Raw genomic sequence first — 23167 nt, 5'->3', positions numbered from 1 at the left:
GAATTCCCTGTGCTTTGGCTCTGTAGCCCTTTAATCGTACTGTCATTGGAACTATCTCCTAGAGCTTGGAGGAAAGGATGTGGAGGACTTGTTTACCGCTGTGCTTAGTCCTGCAGCCACGCAGGCAGCGCCCGTACCACACCCCCCTGCGCCTCAGCTGCTGCCTGTGCACGCTCAGGGTACGTCGCCTCTCGAAAAGCGTCGTAAGTGTGGCCCCTCAGTCACCACGCACACACACTCCCGGCAGAAAGCCCTCTTTCGTGCCGATGGAAGAGTACTGATCTCTGAATTTCCCTCAGTTACACACCTACCTCCCTGACATCCCCTGGAAATCGGCGATTCTGTTTATGGCCAGAACTCTTCTGCTCACTTGATCTGCAGCGCCACTATTAACAGTGCCTGCCTGCCTTCTTCCCGTCCCCCAGTCCTAGTCGCAGCTCACTTATACTCAGTCCTTCCTGCAGAGATGTTTGGAGAACTGCTCCCCCCTCACCTGGCTGCCTTAGACTCATCCATCTGGTCTCAGTTTCACTGTCATTTCCTCAGTGGTTAGCAAATCACCACCTCCACACCTGCCCCATGCTTTTCATTGGTAGCATGTGGTGCAGATATAAATGACTGTTTGGGTGATTCTGGTTTTCCCTTTAGATGGTGAGCTCCCTGAAGGCTTGGGTCACATCTGTCTTCACCACTGTATCCCTTACCACAGAATATGTCCTTAGTACATACTTTCAGAGTAAATCAGTGGCCTTTCTACCACTGTCGACTATGAAATTCCTAATTCTGTGGAAATTTGCCTATTTTGTTTAATCCACTTTCTTCTGCCTATTTGTAACTACTTGCAAAACAAGTTTAAGGCTTTCCTTTCTCCCTCTGCCTGGAGAGCTAAAATCTGATAGGCTAGAATTAAAATTTGTGGGAGTAGGTAGGTAAGGTGGTAGTGCTGCAGGTCTGGGAATCTCCTATAGAAGGGAGATGGTGGTGTGTATTCTTTTTTTTTTTAATTTTATTTATTTATTTATTTATTATTTATGGCTGTGTTGGGTCTTCGTTTCTGTGTGAGGGCTTTCTCTAGTTGTGGCAAGCGGGGGCCACTCTTCATCGCGGTGCGTGGGCCTCTCATTATTGCGGCCTCTCTTGTTGCGGAGCACAGGCTCCAGACGCGCAGGCTCAGTAATTGTGGCTCACGGGCCTAGCTGCTCCGTGGCACGTGGGATCCTCCCAGACCAGGGCTCGAACCCGTGTCCCCTGTACTGGCAGGCAGACTCCCAACCACTGCGCCACCAGGGAAGCCCCGGTGGTGTGTATTCTTGATGATTTGAATATTGGGTCATTTCTCTATATCCTGTTGTCACTGCTTCATGATTATATACTGAATTGAATAATTTATAATGATACTTTTATAAGCTCATACACCGTTTGTGTGTAAGTGCTGAAATGTGCAAATAATTTAATGTTATCTTTACTACCAACTTTGTGTATACATGAAAAATTCTATAATGCACGTAATTGAAAAATTTTAGTTTCTACCAGTTTAGCCTCTAAACGTAAATTTACCTCGAGTTTTGCTATAGACTAAACATGTGATTTACATTTGGGTAAAGCAGGCCCATCGTAAGTGCTTCTTGCCTTAATTGTCCCCGTATGCTGTCTTCATGATTAAGAACTCTTCAATATTTCTCTTCTCAACATATACAAAAAACTATCTCCATGTTTTCTGAAACTAAAAGTATGTATTTCAGAAATCAAGGCATTTAAAGATGTATTCCTTTATAAAAGGTTTTATGATCATTGTTTAAATCATTTCACTGTGCAGTCTCATTTTTAATAAGGTTTTGCAGGTTGGGGGCAGCTGATTTTTTTTTTTTTTTTTTTTTTACCCGAAATATGTTTATTGGGATGGCTTCCCATTCATCTTGATTCCAGCAGCTTTTAGTGCTGCTTCCGTCTGGAGGAGCAGCCTTCTGTAAGCCTTGCTTTTCCTCCTGTAGGCTGGCAGAGGACAGTAGAGCAGCCAACACACAAAACTACTGTTTGTGCATGGCTAAAGACGGTGGTGATTTTATAGCATCCTGGGCATTTCACATCCATGAAATAGGAATTGGGGCTCTGCACCAGGCGCTTCTTGTGTTTCCTCTTCTCTTCTGGAGAGGGATGAAGGAGATCCTTTGCGAGAGGCATGTTCTCGTGGGGAGGTCATCACCGTCGGAAAGGTGGGGTTGATTTTTTTGTGTGTGTAGGAGTCGCTGAGATTTCAGCATTCATGTTTGAAAGAATAATAATTTAAGGATAAAGCATGATCAGGTCACATGCAGGGAGACCACACAGATATTCAAGAATGGCAACTCTAACATTTTCCAGAGCAAAGAAAGAGAGGTAAGTGGGCAGTGTTTAAGAAGGCAGAACAAAAAGTACACATGGGACTGAATTGTGTCTAGACAGCTAGGCATTGGCAGTTGGCCGTTTTTTCTCCAGGTTTCTGAGAGGCACTGGAGACCTCACACCAGTGAAATGACCTGATGAGTTACATGTTTTGGCAGAGTAGCTCTGATGTCAATATTGGAAATGGATTTGAGAAAGGAAGAGTTGTACTAATGAGTTTATTGCAGTTGGGACTGAGTTAGAATTTGGGCTCCATTTAAATATGTCTGCAGTGCTAATTGAAAGGAGGAAATGGATTTGAGAGACAGTGATGTTAGAATAAGTAGGATAGTGCTACCAAATGGATGTAAGATGTGAGGAAAAAGGAAATAAATTGAACTATACTATATATAAGCCAGGCTTGCCTAGAGGATAACCGGTCATGCTGTAAACTAGAAACATGGAACAAAGAAACGCGCACGTGTGTGCATGTGTGCGTGTGTGTGTGTGTTGTAGGGGGAGGGTAGTGGAGATGTAATGAATTTAGTTTTAGGCCATTTTTAGTTAGAAATGGGACATATTGTTCTGACTTACAGGCAGTTGCAATTGTTCAAGGCTATAGATGAAAATTTAGGAATTGTCTGTGTAGTGGTTGGAAGGGTGAGGTTTCTTAAGAGAATATACTGCCAGTAGAGTACAGAATCTTGAAGAACTCTTTTTAATTAAATAATGAGTTATATGCTTAAGTCAACTGATTTATATTAGGTATGCAATTATACACTCCTTTCCCCTTTTTAAGCATTAGGTGGAAGTGAAAAAAACTGAGAGATGGAGACACTGAGTGAGAGGTATAGGATCTTAGCAGTGACGATCATCAGACAGGTTGTAGGGTCAAGTAGGATGAAAGGTGTTGTTTCACTGGATGATAAGATTGTTGTGATCTTCAGTGGAACAACTTAGTAGGAGCGATGAGGAGAAGGGCAGAGTGTGATGTGTTGACAGTTTTACAGAAGGTCAGGAAGGAAAGCGGAGAAGGGAAATTTCAAGAAGATTGAGACAGTAACTTGAAATCACTTTAGGTGAAAGTTACATGAAGTGACTTTGCAATTCTTACCATGGTTCATGCCTTGAAAAAGATACTAGTATGACCAGGTATGGTAGACTTGAGAGAATGGGAAAAAGACCACTTCCTAATTAAAATAATAACAAAGGGAAAATGCTTTGCATTTATTTACGTGTACTTAAGTTATTTAATTTCTCTGGGTCTTTTTGCGTAAATGGAACTACGCGTAATAACCCATTTCATGGCATGGTTGTGAGGACCAAAGAGTTAATTAACACACGTAAAGGTTTTAGAACAGTGCCAGGCATATACTAAATTACTAATGAGTAATAGCTATTGTTATTATGTAAGGTTTCAGTATAGTCGTATTGCAGTTACAGTAGTCAGTGCTGATAGCTCCAGGATAGATCACATTCTCACTACCAGGAAGGGAGCTTTTCTTTATCCTATCTACATGAAAAGCATTTGATATTTTTCAATAAAATATATTCCTTAGTGGAACCTACTTTTCTCTAAAGTTAAAAATAGAAGTAGCATTCTACTTGGAATAAATGCAGAAATCTTGCTTCTTAATCCGATCCTTGGAGTGAACTTAAGTGTCCTGAGACACTTGTTGTGGAGTCCAGATCCAGTGGGCCCAGCTCTGCCGTTCTGCAGGAGAAGCCCTAACCTGGAAGTCAGATGGTTCCAGGACCACTGTCCTTGAGACAAAGCCTGAAAAGCTGCGGGCAGTCAGCCCCAGTGTCCTCAGACAAACTTGAGAGTTGTAACTGAGGGTCTGGTTTGGCTGAAAGGACATTATGTAGTGTAGAACGTTATGTGGGCAAGACACTTATCTTCATTATTTTTTCTAATAGCTTGGCAAGTGATCGGGTTAGGAGTTCTCTGTCACTATACCAGGTGTGCCAAGTATTAACCAACTTTGTAACTGATTTTCATTTGTATAATTAACTGGCGATGCGGTTGTGGATCTCCTAGGGTTGTTCTGAGTGTTATAACGTAAGTAGAGGCCATGTATTTATTATGTCTTTAAATTGGAAGGGTTTTCTCCCCACCTTCCAGTTTTATTGAGATATAGTTGACATACAGCACTGCATAGTTTAGGGTGTACAGCATAGTGATTTGACATACATCGTGAAATGATTACCACTGTAAGTTTATGGAAGGGTTTTTTGAAGGTACACCAAAAAAAGGTGTTTTTTTTGTTTTGTTTTTTGCTGGAAACCTGCTTGGTTAAGGACAGTTGGCTTATTTCCAAATAGTTTAGGAAAACAGATGGTCACAATAAGGGTTGGAGTTATATGCTTGTGGAGAGTTCAGAGAAACACAAGGTGGTCTTATTATGGTTTGCCTAATGTCTATTTAGAAAGAAGACGTGAAGGTACTGGAATGAGAATTAAAATACATTTGGGGGCTGAAACTGCAAGTAATGAAAATTAGGTCAAAAACAGAAATTATTTATTTTTAACAGTAGTCGTCCAGTTTATAATGGTAGATGAAATATTGCTTGTTGTTCCAAACTGCTTTAGAGAAAGTGCCAATTTAAGAATAATAGGTGTTTTTTTCATATAAGGGACATCTGTTTGTAAATTTTGCGTGAAGAAGAGTATTTGATACAACTCACTAGCATTTGTTGAGATTGATTCCTTTTTTAGAGCTCGCATGTACTGCATCCTTACTGCACAGCAGGCACTGTGCTGAAAACTGCATGTGCGGTACGCCAGTTACATTGTAGAACACCTTCGTTTTATAGAAGCAGTGCTTGATTCTGCTTGTCACAAGTAGCAGAATTGAGATTCAAGCTCAGGGCTGTCAGACTCCAAAACACATGCTACTTCCATTACACCATAATGAAGTAAACAGAATTATAGAGTCCATATTTCAAAATTTCATAACCAAGTCACTCTTTAAGCGATATTTTACAGTATAATATTGGGGGAAAATCCTACTTTTAAGTAGTAGTATGCATTTTTATTTAGAAATATTTCCACTGCTTTTTAATTATTTTTTCATAATATGCAAAAATTACTGCTTTCTTCTTTTAAGATGTTTTTTCACGGATGCCACTCATGAATGGCCTTATTGGACCCAGTCCTCATCTCGCACATAATTCTTTGCCTCCTGGAAGTGGACTGGGAACTTTCTCTGCTGTAGCGCAGGCCCCCTACACTGATGCCAGGTATTTAAAAGCCTCCCCTTTCTACGGAAACGTAAATCATTTTTGTTATATGAATGGTTATTAGTCTGAGTGATTGTGCACAGTGTTAGTGTGTTGCACTCATTGTGATCTTTGCTAAAAATCATCAAACATTTTAACTATTTTGTAATAATAATAGGTTTAATGAAATTGTACTTGACCATAGTACTTAGAAAGTTATGTTTATGAAGTAAAGTTGTTTATTTCTTGCCAGGGATAAAAATCCAGCATTTAATCCAATGGCAAGTGACCCTAACGGCTCTTGGACATCATCAGCGCCCACTATGGAAGGAGAAAATGATACAATGTCAAATGCCCAGAGAAGTACACTCAAGTGGGAGAAAGAGGAGGCCCTGGGTGAAATGGCAACAGTAGCACCAGTTCTCTACACAAATATTAATTTCCCCAACCTAAAGGAAGAATTCCCGGGTAAGTCACAGATATATCACTGCTTTACATATGACCAGCTTTCCCACACATGACAGGCTTTTTTTGTTCTTGTCTTAACTATAATAGAGAGCCCGTGTATCACCATTAATTTGTATCTAGTGTGACTCTGCACAATGTGAAGATTCCCTAGATATCCAGAAACATCTTGCCTTTTCTTCATCCTAAGCCCTGTACCGATTTGCATATTTCCCAGAAGTTAATTTCAATTAATGAAGTGATTCCAGCTCCTAGCAGTCTTTTCAAATACATGGAAGTCAGTGTTGTGTTATACGTGTAATTGTACGAGAAAATTCCTAGAATAAAAAGCTTGTCATTTAATCAGAAGTATTATGTTAGGCTAAATCAGACTCCACTCCACTCTAAGTATTGTTCACATTGAAACTAACTCAGAATTATTTCCCCTTCTTCCCAACTTCCCAGCCCATTTGAAAAAAGCAGATGGTACAGTGGTACCATTTTTGAAAATTCTCATTAGCAAGAGGATGAAACATTTGGATTAATGTCACTTACAGAGTATTTGTAAGCAAATGCTCATTTAGGATCTTGAGTTCATGTTGCAAGACAAACTAGGATTTGAAAAGGCCCCTTCAGCTTTGTCTTGCAATAGTCTCCCAGCTGTCATATGGCTCTTGTAAATTACTAGGGGAGTACTTAAAAGTGGGTTTCTTATGGATGACCCTGTCTTTTTAGGTTTGGCCTTTTTGGTTTGGCCGCCTTGTAGTGCTTTATTTATTATGCATAGAAATAAATGCTACCTTATCTAACAAGAGAAATCAGTGGTTTAATGCAGGGCTGTCTGTTAAAGCAGTATACACATTCCTTAAGGGTTTTTTTGTTTTTTTTTTTTTAAACCACATTTTTATTTGCTGCTTAGAGATGAGTATATCTGGTTCTATTAAGTCACTTAGTGTCAGTGTAAAAATTGTCCTTAGATTGAAGCTGTAGGTTTCCTTTTTTTAAAGTAATTTTCTTTAATAGATGTACTGTGTGATTCTAGAACCTCATGAAATACCATGTTAAGGCTGTTGGTCTGCAGCTGATTTCCATTTTCACTGGCTGTTTCGAAGCTTTCTTTTTATAAATATGGACAAAAGCATTTCTACATTTATTGCTAACTGTTGATCTCACCCAGATTTCATTTTGTGTACTGTCCTCATGCTGAGTTTCATAGAAGTGGCTTGAAATCATTGCTTTTCCCTGTCTTCGTTGTGCACAAGTGCTGATGAGATGCTTATTTTTAATAATGATTACTTCCTTTTGGTCAACTTGATAGGCTTCTCTTGAGTACAGATGTTTTCCAAAACTTTTAGCTTTGGTCCTGGTAGCATCTTACATGGTTGAGGGAATTTATTATGTTTGGCTTAACTTTATCTTGGCTGCTTAGAACTTTGATTTAGAAACTTCCCAACTCCACAGGTGAGATTGTTAATGAGGCAGCACTCCATTCAGAAATATGTTTGGTCTGCTGTACAGACCAAACATATACTGTACTTTATACTGTACAAAGAACTAAATACAGGACTATTCATTTATGAAAATATGGGCAGAATAAGTTTAACTGTTAGCAGTTTATCAACCTTTTGATTAAGACGCACCATTACCGTGGCTCTGTGAATGTGTCTACTGTGTTCTTTTGTTGCAGACTGGACTACTAGAGTGAAGCAGATTGCCAAGCTGTGGAGAAAAGCAAGCTCGCAGGAAAGAGCACCATACGTGGTATTTAAAAAAACGCCTATGTATCATGCCTTCAGACACAATATGTGAATCTTATTATTGTTGTCTTAGGTTAATAAAAAGATTTCCCATTCCAAAAAACATACGTAAAATACTTGTACAACTAATAAACAGCTCTGTTTTATAGTGTTTTCCTAACTCATGATGTCTTAATATAGAGGGTGACATTTTCATAAGCTGGTTAATAGAACCAGTATGTTGAAGATTGAAATCACTTATCCTAGGAGCATGTTTAATTCATTTCACTTTTAAATTGTTTTATCTGTTCGAAAGAGTACTACATTTTGCAGCCACATTAATGTGCCTCAGTTTCTTCCACAATAAGCTCTTTTTGTATTAGGTTTAGTAGAGAATCTTGAAAGGGGTATACCTGGACACCTTTAAGGACCTTTTGAAACATGGACTTGGCCAGGAATTATTAGGGTATTTTATAAGATTCACAGTTCAGATGGTGATTTATTTTCTCCCAAAGAGCCAAATTAAGATTGTCAACTGGATCCAAAGCCTTGGTTTCATTTGAAAGCATATTATATCTGCATTATCGTTTTGAAAAATACATGCACTTATTTTCTACTTTAATCTTCAGCAGGCATACTGTCAGTGATAATGACTGCTTGGATAAAGCAAAAAATTTGGGTGGGGGAACGTGCTGATGATGCTTTGTTTTGTTTTATTACCTTGACTGGCAGAGGTAATGGCAGGATATTTTTAATATTGCTAAATGATTTTTCTTTTTTTAACGTTAAGCTTCAGATTCCAGATTTTAGATTTGGAGGATTGATTTGGCATTTTCCTTTTCTCTAAATTGAGAGAGATATTAATCGTTCCATTTTTGAAGAGTCTGTTAACGAAAATTAGGATTGAAAATATTAGATAACACCTGGGTTCTCTAGCCTGGTTCAGATAGAGAGATGGAAATAGGTCTTCAGTTGAAACTTGCCTTATAAAAGGGAAAAGTGGGGTAGTGTCCAGATCTTTTCACACAAGAGGCTGTAAGTTCTCAAGATTCATATTTCAACTGTTTTCAACTATTTAACCCAACTTTTTCTTGCTTTTGTATGATAAAGTTTGTCATAGTTTTATTTAATTTTAACATATACTGGGAGATAATTTTCTTCTCCTTTTCTCAAAGCAAAAAGCCAGAGATAACAGAGCTGCTTTACGCATTAATAAAGTACAGATGTCAAATGATTCCATGAAAAGGCAGCAACAGCAAGACAGCATCGATCCCAGCTCTCGTATTGATTCAGATCTTTTTAAAGATCCACTAAAGCAGAGAGAATCGGAACATGAACAGGAATGGAAATTCAGACAGGTGTGTGTTTCTGTTTCTTTAAGAATTGGCTTTTTAGGACTTCCCTAGTGGTGCAGTGGTTAAGAATCTGCCTGCCAGTGCAGGGGACATGGGTTCGAGCCCTGGTCCGGGAAGATCCCACATGCCATGGAGCAACTAAGCCCATGCACCACAACTACTGAGACTGCACTCTAGAGCCCGCGAGCCACAACTACTGAGCCCGCGTGCCGCAACTACTGAAGCCCACGTGCCTAGAGCCCGTGCTCCGCAACAAGAGGAGCCACCGCAGTGAGAAGCCCGCGCACCGCAATGAAGAGTAGCCCCCCCTCGCCGCAACTAGAGAAAGCCCGCCCAGCAACGAAGACCCAACGCGGCCAAAAATAAAAAGATAAATTAATTAATTAATTAATTAAAAAAAAAAGAATTTGCTTTTTAAAATTGAATTTTTGCTTTTTGAGAAAAGAGCTATTTATGATATAGTTTCAGCTGTAGTTCTGACTAGAATATAAAAATTTGATTTAAAATAGACTTTCCTTTCTCAATAAAATATATTTAAGTTGATTTGGGGAAGTTTTAGTAAATATTATAAACAATATTGCCGTAGACATTCGGTACACTCTGATGAATGATAGTCTCTCCTCTTGAGGAATTTATAATAGGGGAGCCATCTGGAAACTGATGATGTCAAACAAATAAATTTTCTGTTGCTGTCCCCCCCTGCCCCGTGACAGCTGTGTTCTTCCTTAGCCACATGACTGTGTTTTCTTTCCTGTTTCAACAGCAAATGCGCCAGAAAAGCAAGCAGCAGGCGAAAATGGAAGCCACCCAGAAGCTGGAGCAGGTGAAGAGCGAACAGCAGCAGCAGCAGCAGCAGCTCGGCGCTCAGCCTCCTCCGGGCCAGCCCGGCCCAGACGCGCCCAGCGCGGGGGTCCACAGCCCCGGGACCCCGCAGCCTGGCCCTGCAAGCGTGTCTCCTGCGCAGCCCTTCCCTAAGGACCTGTTTGCAAAGCCGCTGCCCGGCACCCCCGCTGCCGCGCCACCAGATGACGTGTTTGTGAAACCACAGGTGCCACCTCCTCCTCCGGCGCCGTCCCGGGTCTCCGTCCCGGAGAGTCTGTCGCAGGCGCAGGCTTCTCAGCCGCCTTCCCCACAGATGTTTTCCCCCGGACCTTCTAACTCCCGGCCGCCATCTCCAGTGGATCCTTATGCGAAAATGGTTGGTACCCCAAGACCACCTCCTGGGGGCCATGGTTTTTCCAGAAGAAATTCTGCACTGGTGGAAAACTGTGCACCTTTATCATCCGTATCGAGGCCCACTCAAATGAGCGAGACAACAGCAAACAGGCCGTCCCCAGTCAGAGATTTATGTTCTTCCTCCGCAGCAAGTAGTGACCCCTATGCAAAGCCTCCAGACACACCTAGGCCTGTGATGACAGATCCGTTTCCCAAACCCTTAGGCCTGCCCCGGTCACCTGTAGTTTCTGAACAAACTGCAAAAGGTCCTCTAGCGTCTGGAACCAGTGACCACTTTACTAAACCATCTCCTAGGGCAGACGCGTTTCAGAGACAACGGATACCTGATCCATATGCTCGACCCTTGTTGACACCTGCACCTCTTGATAGTGGCCCCGGACCTTTTAAAGCTCCAATGCAGCCGCCTCCATCCTCCCAGGACCCTTATGGGTCAGTGTCACAGGCACCAAGGCGATTGTCTGTCGACCCTTATGAAAGGCCTGCTTTGACACCACGACCTATAGATAACTTTTCTCATAACCAGTCAAGTGATCCATATAGCCAGCCTCCCCTCACCCCACATCCGGCAGTGAATGAATCTTTTACTCATCCTTCAAGGGCTTTTTCCCAGCCTGGAGCCATATCAAGGCCAACATCTCAGGACCCATATTCCCAACCTCCAGGAACTCCACGACCTGTTGTAGATTCCTATTCCCAACCCCCAGGAACATCTCGCTCCAATCCAGACCCCTATTCTCAACCTCCTGGAACTCCCCGGCCCACCACCATTGATCCGTATAGTCAGCAGGCACCGACCCCAAGGCCGTCTGCGCAAACAGACTTGTTTGTTACGTCTGCAGCTAATCAGAGACGCTCTGATCCACGGGCTCACCCTCCTGGAACGCCGAGACCTGGAATTTCTGTTCCGTACCCCCAACCACCAGCAATACCAAGGCCAAGGATTTCAGAGGGTTTTACTAGGTCCTCAATGACAAGACCAGTCCTCATGCCAAATCAGGACCCTTTCCTGCAGGCAGCACAAAATCGAGGGGCACCCTTCCCTGGCCCTTTGGTAAGGCCACCTGATGCGCGTTCCCAGACACCCAGGCCACCTGGACCTGGTCTTCCAGACACTTTTAGCCGTGTCTCCCCATCTGCCCCTCGTGAGCCCTATGATCAGCCTCCCACGACTCCGAGATCTCAGTCTGACTCTTTCGGAACAAGTCAGGTTGCCCATGATGTCGCTGATCAGCCACGGCCTAGATCAGAGGGGAGCTTCAGCGCACCTTCCAACTCACCCATGAATTCTCAAGGCCAGCAGTTCTCTGGTGTGTCCCAGCTTCCTGGACCTGTACCGACCTCAGGAGTCACCGATACACAGAGCACTGTAAACATGTCTCAAGCAGATACAGAGAAATTGAGACAGGTAAACAGGTTGGATGTTCTCAGATGTTTTAAATGTATTATTTGAGAAAGCTATTCATTTTATCGAATTGAGTAATTTATATACAGCTGTTAAAGTCGATCTTTTCTGTAGAATTTGTCATACTGCAAAGAAGAAAAATGAAATCAGTAAAATCAACACTGATGAATTGGACTTAATTCTTTTATCTAATTTCAATTTTCATGAGTTGGTAGGGAAATTCTTAAATATGAAAGGTTCAGTTTTGTGATAGTTGTATGGCAAGGAAAAGGACCCAAATCATCACTTTATTTTTTATAACCGATTGAATATTCAAGTGTTAACTAGTGTTTTATCATACTTTGAAATATTACGATATTTTAAACATTACCAAAGTCAAGCATCCGAAGCATTGAGACTTAAAAAGCCATTACTTTTTAAAAAGTCCCGGTCATCTTTTGTTTCTTTTCATTCAGCGACAGAAGTTACGTGAAATCATCCTCCAGCAGCAACAGCAGAAGAAACTGGCAGGTCGACAGGAGAAAGGGTCACAGGACCCAGGAGCAGTGCTGCATCCGGGGCCCCTGCAGCACTGGCAGCCGGAGAGCGTCAGCCGGGCTTTTACTAGGCCTCCACCCCCCTATCCTGGGAGCATCAGCTCTCCCGTTGGCCCTCCTCTAGGGCCTAGATACGCTGTTTTCCCAAAGGATCCGCGTGGACCCTATACTCCTGATGTTACTGGTATGGGGATGAGACCTCATGGATTCAGGTAATGCTGTTAGTTTCATGCCAGATTTAAATTGCTAATAGAAGGGAATGCACAACTGAAATTATTTCGTTTTGGACCATTTTTTAATTGTAGTATAGTTAATTTACAATGTTGTGTTAGTTTCAGGTGTACAGCAAAGGGATTCAGTGTCTTTTTAATATATATGTGTGTGTATATATATATACACACACATATGTATATATATTCTTTGAAATTACTCATAATCAAGAAGTTTATGCTGTTTTTTACTTTTTGATCCCTTTGAGATATGATCAACATTATTTTTCACTAATGAGAGGTTGTGGGTTTTTCTTTAAACCCCTCAGTACTCAAAGAGTGTAAAAGCACTCCCTTTGTCATCAAATGTTGACTGTACTAGCCTTACGTCACAGCCACAGCGATGTAGTTTATCCTACCAGTCAAACCTTTAAAATGTAACTGCCATATTCCTTCAAAGCCTCCTGTGATGTGATGAGTGAGAATTATTCTCTCCTCAGATTTTTCATTTTAATTTACATGGTAAATATTTGTGGAAATTTCCAAATTGAAAGGATGTTTTCCTGTAGGAATTTTTTGTGATGAGTGGTTTCCATCTTTGAAGTGGCTAGTAGAACAATCAAAGCCAAATGTAGGCCTGAGTTATAATAAGGTATTATATTATTATAATATAATAATATTTCTTTAACATATGCTTTTCATTTTATCAGATATAGTTTTTAGTCTAATACCTACCTCCATGTTAGAGTCTTACCCTTGTTTTCCTTTTTTCTTTCTCCTCACTTTTGCCTGTTGCTCTGTTTTATATTTATTTGTAAATTGCCTTTAGTTTTTTCTAGAATGAGGTACAATATAAATAAAAGTATTTCTATAATTTATTCATTTACTAAATCTTTGCAGATAATGCCTATCATTCTTTGTCTTACTACCCCCAGTCCTCATTCCTTTCAAGCAAATAATAGGTTAACCTGTCCAGTCATCATGCCTTTGTTTTCTCATGTGCAGAGGCCTATAAAGTCTCTCTAGTACGATTCATTAGACCTCCTACCTTCATTCAAGCATTCCCCCCAAATCAGCTTCCTCCGTATCATAGCCTCCCTAAATATAGAAAAAAGAAATGGACTCTTTTGCAACTCCAATAGTATATGCTGATTTCTAAGCAACTGATTCCACCTGCCTGGTGGCTTTGCTTTGTCTTTGTTATCTGTTAGATCATATGCCTTTAGAGCTCAGATATGGTATTTATTATAGGGTACTTGGCAAAAATTTACTTGCATGTAGATACTTTATAAGTAGTTGCTAATGGTGATAATTTTATTTTTGCTAAGTCATTGTATTTGGCAACATTAATTTTGTATCTGCGTTTAATCTAAAACTTTTCCTTTTTATCAACCTAACTCTAAATTCAGCATAATACTTTATATTGACCCTATGCTCTTTTAATGTCTTCTTTTAGATTTGGATTTCCAGGAGGTAGTCACGGTACCTTGTCAAGTCAGGAACGCTTCCTTGTACCTCCTCAACAAATACAAGGATCTGGAGTTCCTCCACAGCTGAGAAGATCTATGTCTGTAGATATGCCCAGGCCTTTAAATAACTCACAAGCGAATAATCCAGGTGGACTTCCTCCACATTTTCCACCACAGAGCCTGTCAGTTCAACAGCATAACATACTAGGCCAAGCATTTATTGAATTGAGGCACAGGACCCCTGATGGAAGGCCTCGGATGCCCTTCCCCACTTCTCCTGGCAACGTTATAGAGGCACCTTCTCATCCAAGACATGGAAACTTCATTCCCCGGCCAGACTTTCCAGGCCCTAGGCACACAGACCCCATGAGACGGCCTTCCCAAGGTCTCCCTCATCAGCTGCCTGTGCATCCAAACTTGGAACAAGTGCCACCATCTCAGCAAGAGCAAAGACACCCTGTGCATTCATCTTCTGTGGTCATGAGGTCTCTGAGCCACCCCTTAGGGGGTGAGTTTGCAGAGGCCCCTTTGTCGACATCTACACCAGCTGAAGCAACATCTGATAATGTACAGATAAGCACCCCGTCTTCTGGCGGTCTCGAAGAGAAGCTTGATTCTAATGACCCGTCTGCCAAAGAACTAGATGTCAAAGACCTCGAGGGGGTTGAAGTCAGAGACTTAGATGATGAAGATCTGGAAAATTTAAATCTAGACACAGAGGATGGCAAGGGAGATGAATTGGATACTTTAGGTAATTTGGAAACTAATGATCCCAACCTGGATGACCTCTTACGGTCAGGAGAATTTGATATCATCGCCTATACAGATCCAGAACTTGACCTGGGAGATAAGAAAAGCATGTTTAACGAGGAACTAGACCTTAATGTTCCAATTGACGATAAGTTAGATAATCAGTGTGTATCTGTTGAACCCCCAAAAAAGGAGCAAGATGACAAAAGTATGGTTCCTTCTGATAAACATTCTCCTTGGAAAAAAGCCGCTGTCAGCAGTGAGATTAAAACAGAAGTACTGTCTCCAGATTCTAAAGGGGAAACCAAATGTGAAAGTGAGAAAAGTGATGAGGGTAAAGATGCTGTTGACGCCCCCTGCCCACAGGCCCCTGCTCATGCAGACGCGAATGATGGGGAACAGGCTTCTCTGCAGTCCTGTGATGCAGATCTACTTGAGAAAAGAACTAATCGAGAAACGGCTGGCTCCAACACTAGTGTTCGTGGGTCCACTCAGCTGCCTGCTGAAGATGTGATAAACTCTTGCAGCATACCTGGATCAACTCCAGTTCTCTCAAGTTTACTTGCTAATGAAAAATCTGATAATTCAGACGTTAGGCCATTGGGGTCTCCACCACCGACTTTGCCGGCCTCACCGTCCAGTCACGTGTCAAGTTTGCCTCCCCCTCTAATGACTCCGCCTGGTCATGCTTTGGATAATACCTTGAGTTCTAATGTGACAGTAGTCCCTAGATTAAACCATACTTTCCCTCAGGGTGTGCAGGTGAGTCCAGGATTCATTCAGGGTCAGCCAGCAGTGCATCGCAGTTTTGGAACAGGAAAGCCCGTGAATCAGACTGTACCTCTGACAAGCCCGTCTGCGGCCAGTGGCATGTCTGGGCCCCAGCAGCTGATGGTCCCTCAGACGGCCGCCCAGCAGAATAGAGAGAGGCCCCTCCTTCTGGAGGAGCAGCCTCTACTTCTGCAGGACCTTTTGGATCAAGAGAGACAAGAACAGCAACAGCAAAGACAGATGCAAGCCATGATCCGTCAGCGGTCTGAACCGTTCTTCCCGAATATCGGTAGGAATTCCTCAGAGTTTCAGAAATAATTACTGTGGGCATGGGGTGGGATGCGGTGTGCTTACAAGATTTGTGTATTAGATTACATGTGGACTAGAGCACTGAGGGCCGTCTTTCTGTTCCTCCTTCAGCTTTGAAATGAACGTGATTAGGAGTTTTAGATTCCTCCCAGGTTCATCAGGAGATTCAAAACTCTGAGTTTCAGACTTTCTCAAGTCTGTCTTTTATGGGATTGTTTAATAGAAATAAATCTTTTTTAGTTCCTGCCTTCTAACCATTATTACCATGTATTTTCAGAGTCACTGAAAGGTGAATTTAAAGGAACTGTGCGAGGAGTAAACTTCTTACTGTCCTATTATGCACAATGAATGCTTGGCATTTTTTTTTGGTTATATGAAGCTCTTTAACTTACTTGCAATAGCTTACTAATTTGGGGAAGGCCCCCCCCCCAGTAGAACAGCAATGCAGTAAAAATACCTGAGTGCCTCTAAGAGAAAGAATTAGCGATCAAAGGACACATGTCCAAGGAATGCTTTCTTCTAAACAGTAAAACTGACCTTCTGTCCTTCGTACATTACCAGTTCCATCATATTGGTCCATTTCATTTTTATTTATATGCAAAGAGGTCTTTTGTCAGTAGCCTATGTTTCTTGTAAGAAATTGATACATTTTTCTCGTAAAGAGTAATAACCAATTTAGTGGAATTCCTTAGTATTGGTAATAACTGCAAATTCTCATTCATGGTGGAACATTACTGAAGAAGCAATTCTGCTTAGAATTGTGAAAGTTTGGATGAAAGGAATTGCATTGCTTTAGATTACTGGTACAATCGCTCTCATATTTGACAAGCACCTTGTTTTGATTCTTGCAGTACTAACGTATTAAAAGTGTGGGTCACTTAGATGGGATTAAATTCAGGATGAGGTTCTTGCCATCTCATAATTCCTTCCTTACCTGGTATAGAGACCTACAATAGTGATGATTAAATAGTGAGGACTAAGAGTCTGTAAGTTACATCATGTTTGTGATAGTTGTGTTACCTTTTAGTGTCACTTGAACCAAATACTATGAAATAATAACTTTAAAATATATTTCTTCTTTAGATTTTGATGCAATTACAGATCCTATAATGAAAGCCAAAATGGTGGCCCTTAAAGGCATAAATAAAGTAATGGCACAAAACAATATGGGCATGCCACCAATGGTTATGAACAGGTAGGTGAAGATATTTCTCATTCTTACTGTGCATCAAGAAGTGCATGAAAAAAAAAAAAAGAAGTGCATGAAATTATTACTGGTTACTAGAAGGAGCATATAGTAACTCAAAACTTGTATTCTAGGAATGAACAATAAATATTTCAATTGGTTGTGATGTCAGCTGAATATGATCAAATGCAAAATGCTGTACAAATGTAAAGATTACATTTCCATTCGTTTCAGGGTAAACATAATAAAACATCATAGAATGGTTTGAAAAATTGACTTGATTAAGCAGGAAATCCAAAGTATTTAAGTGTATGCCTGTTTAAATACCTTTAGACTAGTTAATGCTAACCAAAAGCTGCATGGGACAGAGTTCCTTCGTCCTGAATAGGCGAGGGTGAGAGGATAAGCAGGAAAATAGAAGTTAAACTGTTCTGTGCTGAGAACAAAAGATAGTTTATTTCAGCCTGTGACTATTTTTTATTCCATCAGAGGATATTTGAAAGTTAGCATTTGGAAACTTTTATAAGCCTTTTCACTATTAGCAGAAAAAATGGAAAATTATACATTAGAGAAGATTATGAGTTATCTGAGTATCTGAATTTCTGAAATTAGGTATTTACACCCCCTAAGGGGTATTAAATAACCACAGGTAGTGTTTCTGAAGTTTTGCTCATGGACCATCATCAGAATTATGTGGTAGTTTTTTTAAAAAATGCAGGTTCATTTACTCAACCGCAAACCTACTGAATCAGAATATCTGGAGATGGTGCTTGTATGTCTGTAGTTTTAGTGAGCGCCGTGGGCAATTCTTATGCATATTGCTGTTTGAGAACCTCTTTCAATAGAGTAGGCATAGAGCCGCAGTTTAGCTTAATTATCTTGTTGAATGTGGATGATTATGGAATTGAATATGAAATCTACATGAATTTATGATAAACATGATCTTTCAGATAAATTGGGAACCTTAAAGGTGCTTTGTTGAGATACTTTGGAAATGGTTAAGAAGCATTTTTTTGGTTTGTTTTTGTTTTTTAAATTAATTTATTTATGTCTGCGTCAGGTCTTTGTTGCTGCGCGTGGGCTTTCTCTAGTTGCGGCGAGCGAGGGCTACTCTTCGTTGCGGTGCGCAGGCTTCTCATTGTGGTGGCTTCTCTTGTTGCAGAGCACGGGCTCTAGGCACGCGGGCTCAGTAGTTGTGGCTCGCCGGCTATAGAGCGCAGGCTCAGTAGTTGTGGCTTGTGGGCTCTAGAGCACAGGCTCAGTAGTTGTGGCGCACAGGCTTAGTTGCTCTGCGGCATTGGGATCTTCCTGGACCAGGAATGGAACCCATGTCCCCTGCACTGGCAGGCGGATTCTTTTTTTTAAACTATATTGTCTTTTCTTAAGTTATTTATTTATTTTTTTTAAACTTTGGGTTTATTTATTTTATTTATTTATTTATTTATGGCTGTGTTGGGTCTTCGTTTCTGTGCAAGGGCTTTCTCTAGTTGTGGCAAGTGGGGGCCACTCTTCATCGCAGTGCGCGGGCCTCTCACTATCGCGGCCTCTCTTGTTGCGGAGCACAGGCTCCAGAAGCGCAGGCTCAGTAGTTGTGGCTCACGGGCCTAGTTTCTCCGCGGCATGTGGGATCTTCCCAGACCAGGGCTCAAACCCGTGTCCCCTGCATTGGCAGGCAGATTCTCAACCACTGCACCACCAGGGAATTCCAAGAAGCATTGTTGAGATCAAAGAAGAGATTGTAGTTTCTAATGATTTTCATTATTTTATTTTATTTTTTTAAAATACATTTGATATGTTTCTTAATCTGTTGCAGCTATTAACCTTAGCGATGTTCAAATTGACCATTCTTGGCCAGTGAGAGCTTATTCTGGAAGGCTCCTCAGTTTTTTTTTAAATTAATTATTTATTTATTATTTATTTTTGGCTGCACTGGGTCTTCGTTGCTGCGCACAGGCTTTCTCTAGTTGCGGCGAGCGGGGGCTGCTCTTGGTTGTGGTGCACAGGCTTCTCATTGCGGTGGCTTCTCTTGTTGCAGAGCACAGGCTCTAGGTGCGCGGGCTTCAGTAGTTGTGGCACGTGGGCTTCAGTAGTTGTGGCTTGTGGGCTCTAGAGCGCAGACTCAGTAGTTGTGGCACACAGGCTTAGTTGCTCCACGGCGTGTGAGACCTTCCTGGACCAGGGTTTGAACCTGTGTCGCCTGCACTGGCAGGTGGATTCTCTACCACTGCACCACCAGGGAAGTCCCGATTTTCATTATTGCACAACGTCTGTTAACACTATTTCTGTGTCACAGGGCTTCTTAACTTTTTTATGTCATGAACTTTTTTGACATCCCAGTGAAGCCTGAACTCCTCAGAATATTTTAATGCAAAACCAGAAACATTGGTTTTACAGAGGAAATCAATTATATTTGAAATATAGTTAAATATAAAAGTTACAGCATATGGTGCTTCTCTAATGCATTAATAAATTTGGCAGTAGGTCTAATAACTACCATAATTTCAAAATAGTGATGAACTTAAATGACCTATTAGGTATGTGCAACAACTTTTGCTATGAAAATGATGTGAGTTCTCTTGGTGCAAAGTCACAGTACTGTTGATAATATTGTAGTTTGCTGCGCATAGTCAAAACAGAAGGAAATGCTAAATTTAATTCTGTACGTACTTTAAAATATGGACCTGATAATCAGAACCCCTGCTCCTTCAGCATCATGTCTATATCACTCAGGTACACTGATCTGTTAGTCATCAGGTGTGTTGTTAGCCCTTCTGCTGAGCACTTTGAAGAAGTAGAGGTGATGGTCCTTCCTTCAGGTGGTGTCATAAGTTGACTGAGGGTGATAGACAGTGAGTGCTTTTGTGATTATGAGATTATTCCACACCAGGGCTGTAGTGGAGCCAGGGGGTAACAGATGAATCAAAAAGCTGAGTAAAAATATTAAAAAGCATATGTTCCAAATTCTGATAGTACTCAGATATTAAGGTACAGTGTTTGATAAATAATTGGCAAAATATAATCTTGTTATGTTGACGCATTTGGTAATTCTAGGGGCAGTGTTTTCATCAAAGCAGTAATGTTTCTGTGAAGTTTTTAATTAGAGTAAGTAACGTTTTGCCAGATATTTTGAACCATATAGACTTTTTCTTGGTCAGTGACCAGCTTTTGGTTTGCTTTAACATTTAGATATAAAAATGTATGAAACTTTTTTCTTTTTTATTGATTTATTTTTTTCACATCTTTATTGGAGTATAAATGCTTTACAGTGTTGTATTAGTTTCTGCTGTACAACAAAGTGAATCAGCTATATGTGTACGTATATCCCCATATCCCCTCCTCTTGAGCCTCCCTCCCACCCTCCCTATCCCACCCCTCTAGGTGGTCACAAATCACCGAGCTGATCTCCCTGTGCTATGCAGCTGCTTCCCACTAGCCATCCATTTTAAAAAATGTATGAAGTCAGAATCGCCATCATCAAAAAATCTAGAAACAATAAATGCTGGAGAGGGTGTGGAGAAAAGGGAACACTCTTACACTGTTGGTGGGAGTGTAAATTGATACAGCCACTATGGAGAACAGTATGGAGGTTCCTTAAAAAACTAAAAATAGAACTACCATATGACCCAGCAATCCCACTACTGGGCATATACCCTGAGAAAACCATAATTCAAAAGGAGTCATGTACCAAAATGTTCATTGCAGCTCTATTTACAGTAGCCAGGACATGGAAGCAACCTAAGTGTCCATCAACAGATGAATGGATAAAGAAGATGTGGCACATATATACAATGGAATATTACTCAGCCATAAAAAGAAACGAAATTGAGTTATTTGTAGTGAGGTGGATGGACCTAGAGTCTGTCATACAGAGTGAAATAAGTCAGAAAGAGAAAAACAAATACCGTATGCTAACACATATATATGGAATCTAAGGGGAAAAAAAAAAAGGTCATGAAGAACCTAGGGGTAAGATGGGAATAAAGACACAGACCTACTAGAGAATGGACTTGAGGACACGGGGAGGGGGAAGGGTAAGCTGGGAGAAAGTGAGAGAGTGGCATGGACATATATACACTACCAAATGTAAAATAGATAGCTAGTGGGAAGCAGCTGCATAGCACAGGGAGATCAGCTTGGTGGTTTGTGACCACCTAGAGGGGTGGGATAGGGAGGGAGGGAGACGCAAGAGGGAAGAGATATGGGAACATATGTATATGTGTAACTGATTCACTTTGTTATAAAGCAGAAACTAACACACCATTGTAAAGCAATTATACTCCAAAAAGATGTTTTAAAAAAATGTATGAAACTTCTCAATTGAGATACATCTTTCGTTTTAGGATGCAAGAATTTTTTGTAAGCTACCAACTATTTTTAAATAAAGATTGGAACAAATAGTTTTAGTACATAAATTCTAAGAAAATTGTCTTCCTTGTATTTTTCATCTAAAAGGCTTGAATTAACTTTGAGGTATAATGAGACGTAAAACCACGTGGAGCCCCTGGGACAGCCTCATCGGCATCGCATCGCTGCCCCACTCGTCACTGTGGGGAAAGTCATTTAATCTCTCTGACTCTTCCTCTTCATCAAAAGTAAAATGAGGGTAGTAAGAATCCACACTTCACAGAATTGTGTAGTGAGGTTGGGATACAAAAAACAGGGCTTTAGTAAATGTTTTTGATGAGGAAGACACTGCCATTACTCTTTCTTCCCGGGAAGATAAAATTGTTAAGCACTTAAAAATAATGTTAGTTCCAAATGCTTATCATTTGATGCTTAGTACTTCCTTTTCACAGGTTCCCCTTTATGGGCCAGTCGGTGACTGGAACACAGACTGGTGATGGCCAGACTCTCCTTCCACAGGCAGTTACTCAGGTACTGCTGCTTGTAACTAGTCGCTTAAGAATGCACGTTTTCCTGTGTCTCTCGCTCTTCTTTATGGTGAGGCCTCTTCCAAAAAATAGTAGAAGTCCTAGAACACTGCCAGGGATGTACCAATATTATCGGCTCAGCAGAAATAAAGACATTTTATTATTTTTTAAGGGAAAGACAAAGTTTAAAAATTGACAGTTTCTGAAAAGGATCCATATATTTAAGGGTAGAAGGTCACTTGGAGGGAAGCCAAATGCTTAGGGTTTGGGGGTGTGCTTTTATTTACTTTCAACTCCACAGAGATATTTTCATGTCCTGCATTTTAGAATTCATTCATTACATTTAAATGTAAAACTGCTATAAAATGTAGAAAGTAATGATTATAATCATTTTATTTAGATACAGATAGTCATGTTCTACAGTTTATTCCTCGGAATAATTTAGTTTTTGAAATATTTACTGTTCACAATAATCGGCTTTAAAAAGTGTAAATATTTAAATATTTAGTGTCAAGCAATATCCAGGAAAGTAGAACTGCTCATTTCATACTGTGTTTTCTTCTTCTTCTTCTTTTTTTTTTTTTTTTTCAAATATCTGCCTGGGTGGGGGGAAGAAAGAGAGAAAGCTACCTGTTTTCTTTATGTCTTTTTGGCACTTTCTTTTTCGCCCTGCCAGTTAACACTTCAGATTTATTATGCTGATAATTATATTCTTTTGATTAAAAAAGAGAGACCATCTGACACAGTGGAAAAAGCATAGGCTTCATAGCTGAGTTTTAAAATAATCTGAGTTCCACTATGAGTTTATTGTGCAAATTTTTTAACTTCTGTTTCCTGATCTGTTAAATGTTACACCACCTGCTTTGCAGTATCATATGGTTTACATGTAGTACATTCTGGGTGCTGGTATCATTTTTAGTCATTACCTTGTATACAGCTCATATCTAACAGAATTTGTGACAACTCGGTAAATGCTTTTTCAAAGTTAATTCTATTTATCAGACTGTTGCCAGGGAATTGTGAGATGATGACTGTTTGGTCTCCCTGGAAGATATAAGACAGATTTAATGAGAAAATAAGAGTAACTTTTTAAATTAGTATATATTTGTTTTATTATTTGTGTCTGTTAGAGATATTGGTTTTTGTTCATAAATAACTTTGTGTTGTGGAGTGGAATTTAGTAAATCTGGAACCCATGTTTCAGTCTTAGTTGCAGAAGAAACCAGGTAGATTTCATCAAAAAGTGGGGTTTTACGTGGATCTTTAACTAAGTATAATACGAACACTATTTGATTTGCCCTACATTATATT

At 40.5% G+C, this 23167-nt stretch overlaps 1 protein-coding gene and 1 pseudogene across 30 annotated transcripts in view; one reads left to right on the top strand and one right to left on the bottom strand.

The window, feature by feature from the left end:
- Positions 1 to 23167, top strand: part of KMT2C (lysine methyltransferase 2C) — a 275535-nt gene that overhangs the window by 222154 nt on the left and 30214 nt on the right. For all 29 annotated transcript variants that reach the window (XR_014267064.1, XM_082473737.1, XM_082473736.1 and 26 more), the window contains 10 exons: positions 63 to 179; positions 5471 to 5603; positions 5836 to 6050; positions 7714 to 7787; positions 8938 to 9120; positions 9881 to 11758; positions 12211 to 12503; positions 13957 to 15779; positions 16883 to 16994; positions 21782 to 21860. Coding sequence is in view for 28 of the 29 variants with exons in the window: in XM_082473737.1 (XP_082329863.1) it covers positions 63 to 179; positions 5471 to 5603; positions 5836 to 6050; positions 7714 to 7787; positions 8938 to 9120; positions 9881 to 11758; positions 12211 to 12503; positions 13957 to 15779; positions 16883 to 16994; positions 21782 to 21860 (4907 nt within the window). In the remaining variant the exon portion in view is untranslated. The remainder of the gene's footprint in view (positions 1 to 62; positions 180 to 5470; positions 5604 to 5835; positions 6051 to 7713; positions 7788 to 8937; positions 9121 to 9880; positions 11759 to 12210; positions 12504 to 13956; positions 15780 to 16882; positions 16995 to 21781; positions 21861 to 23167) is intronic.
- Positions 1886 to 2196, bottom strand: LOC309666395 (small ribosomal subunit protein eS27 pseudogene; annotated as a pseudogene). The gene has a single exon. The product of its transcript is annotated as a small ribosomal subunit protein eS27 pseudogene (transcript).

Source organism: Balaenoptera physalus (assembly GCF_965194825.1).
Source record: "Balaenoptera physalus genome assembly, chromosome: 8".
NCBI classification, from domain to species: Eukaryota; Metazoa; Chordata; class Mammalia; order Artiodactyla; family Balaenopteridae; genus Balaenoptera; species Balaenoptera physalus.
The sequence above is the reverse complement of the archived record's forward strand: the minus strand, read 5'-3'. Positions and strand labels throughout refer to the sequence as shown.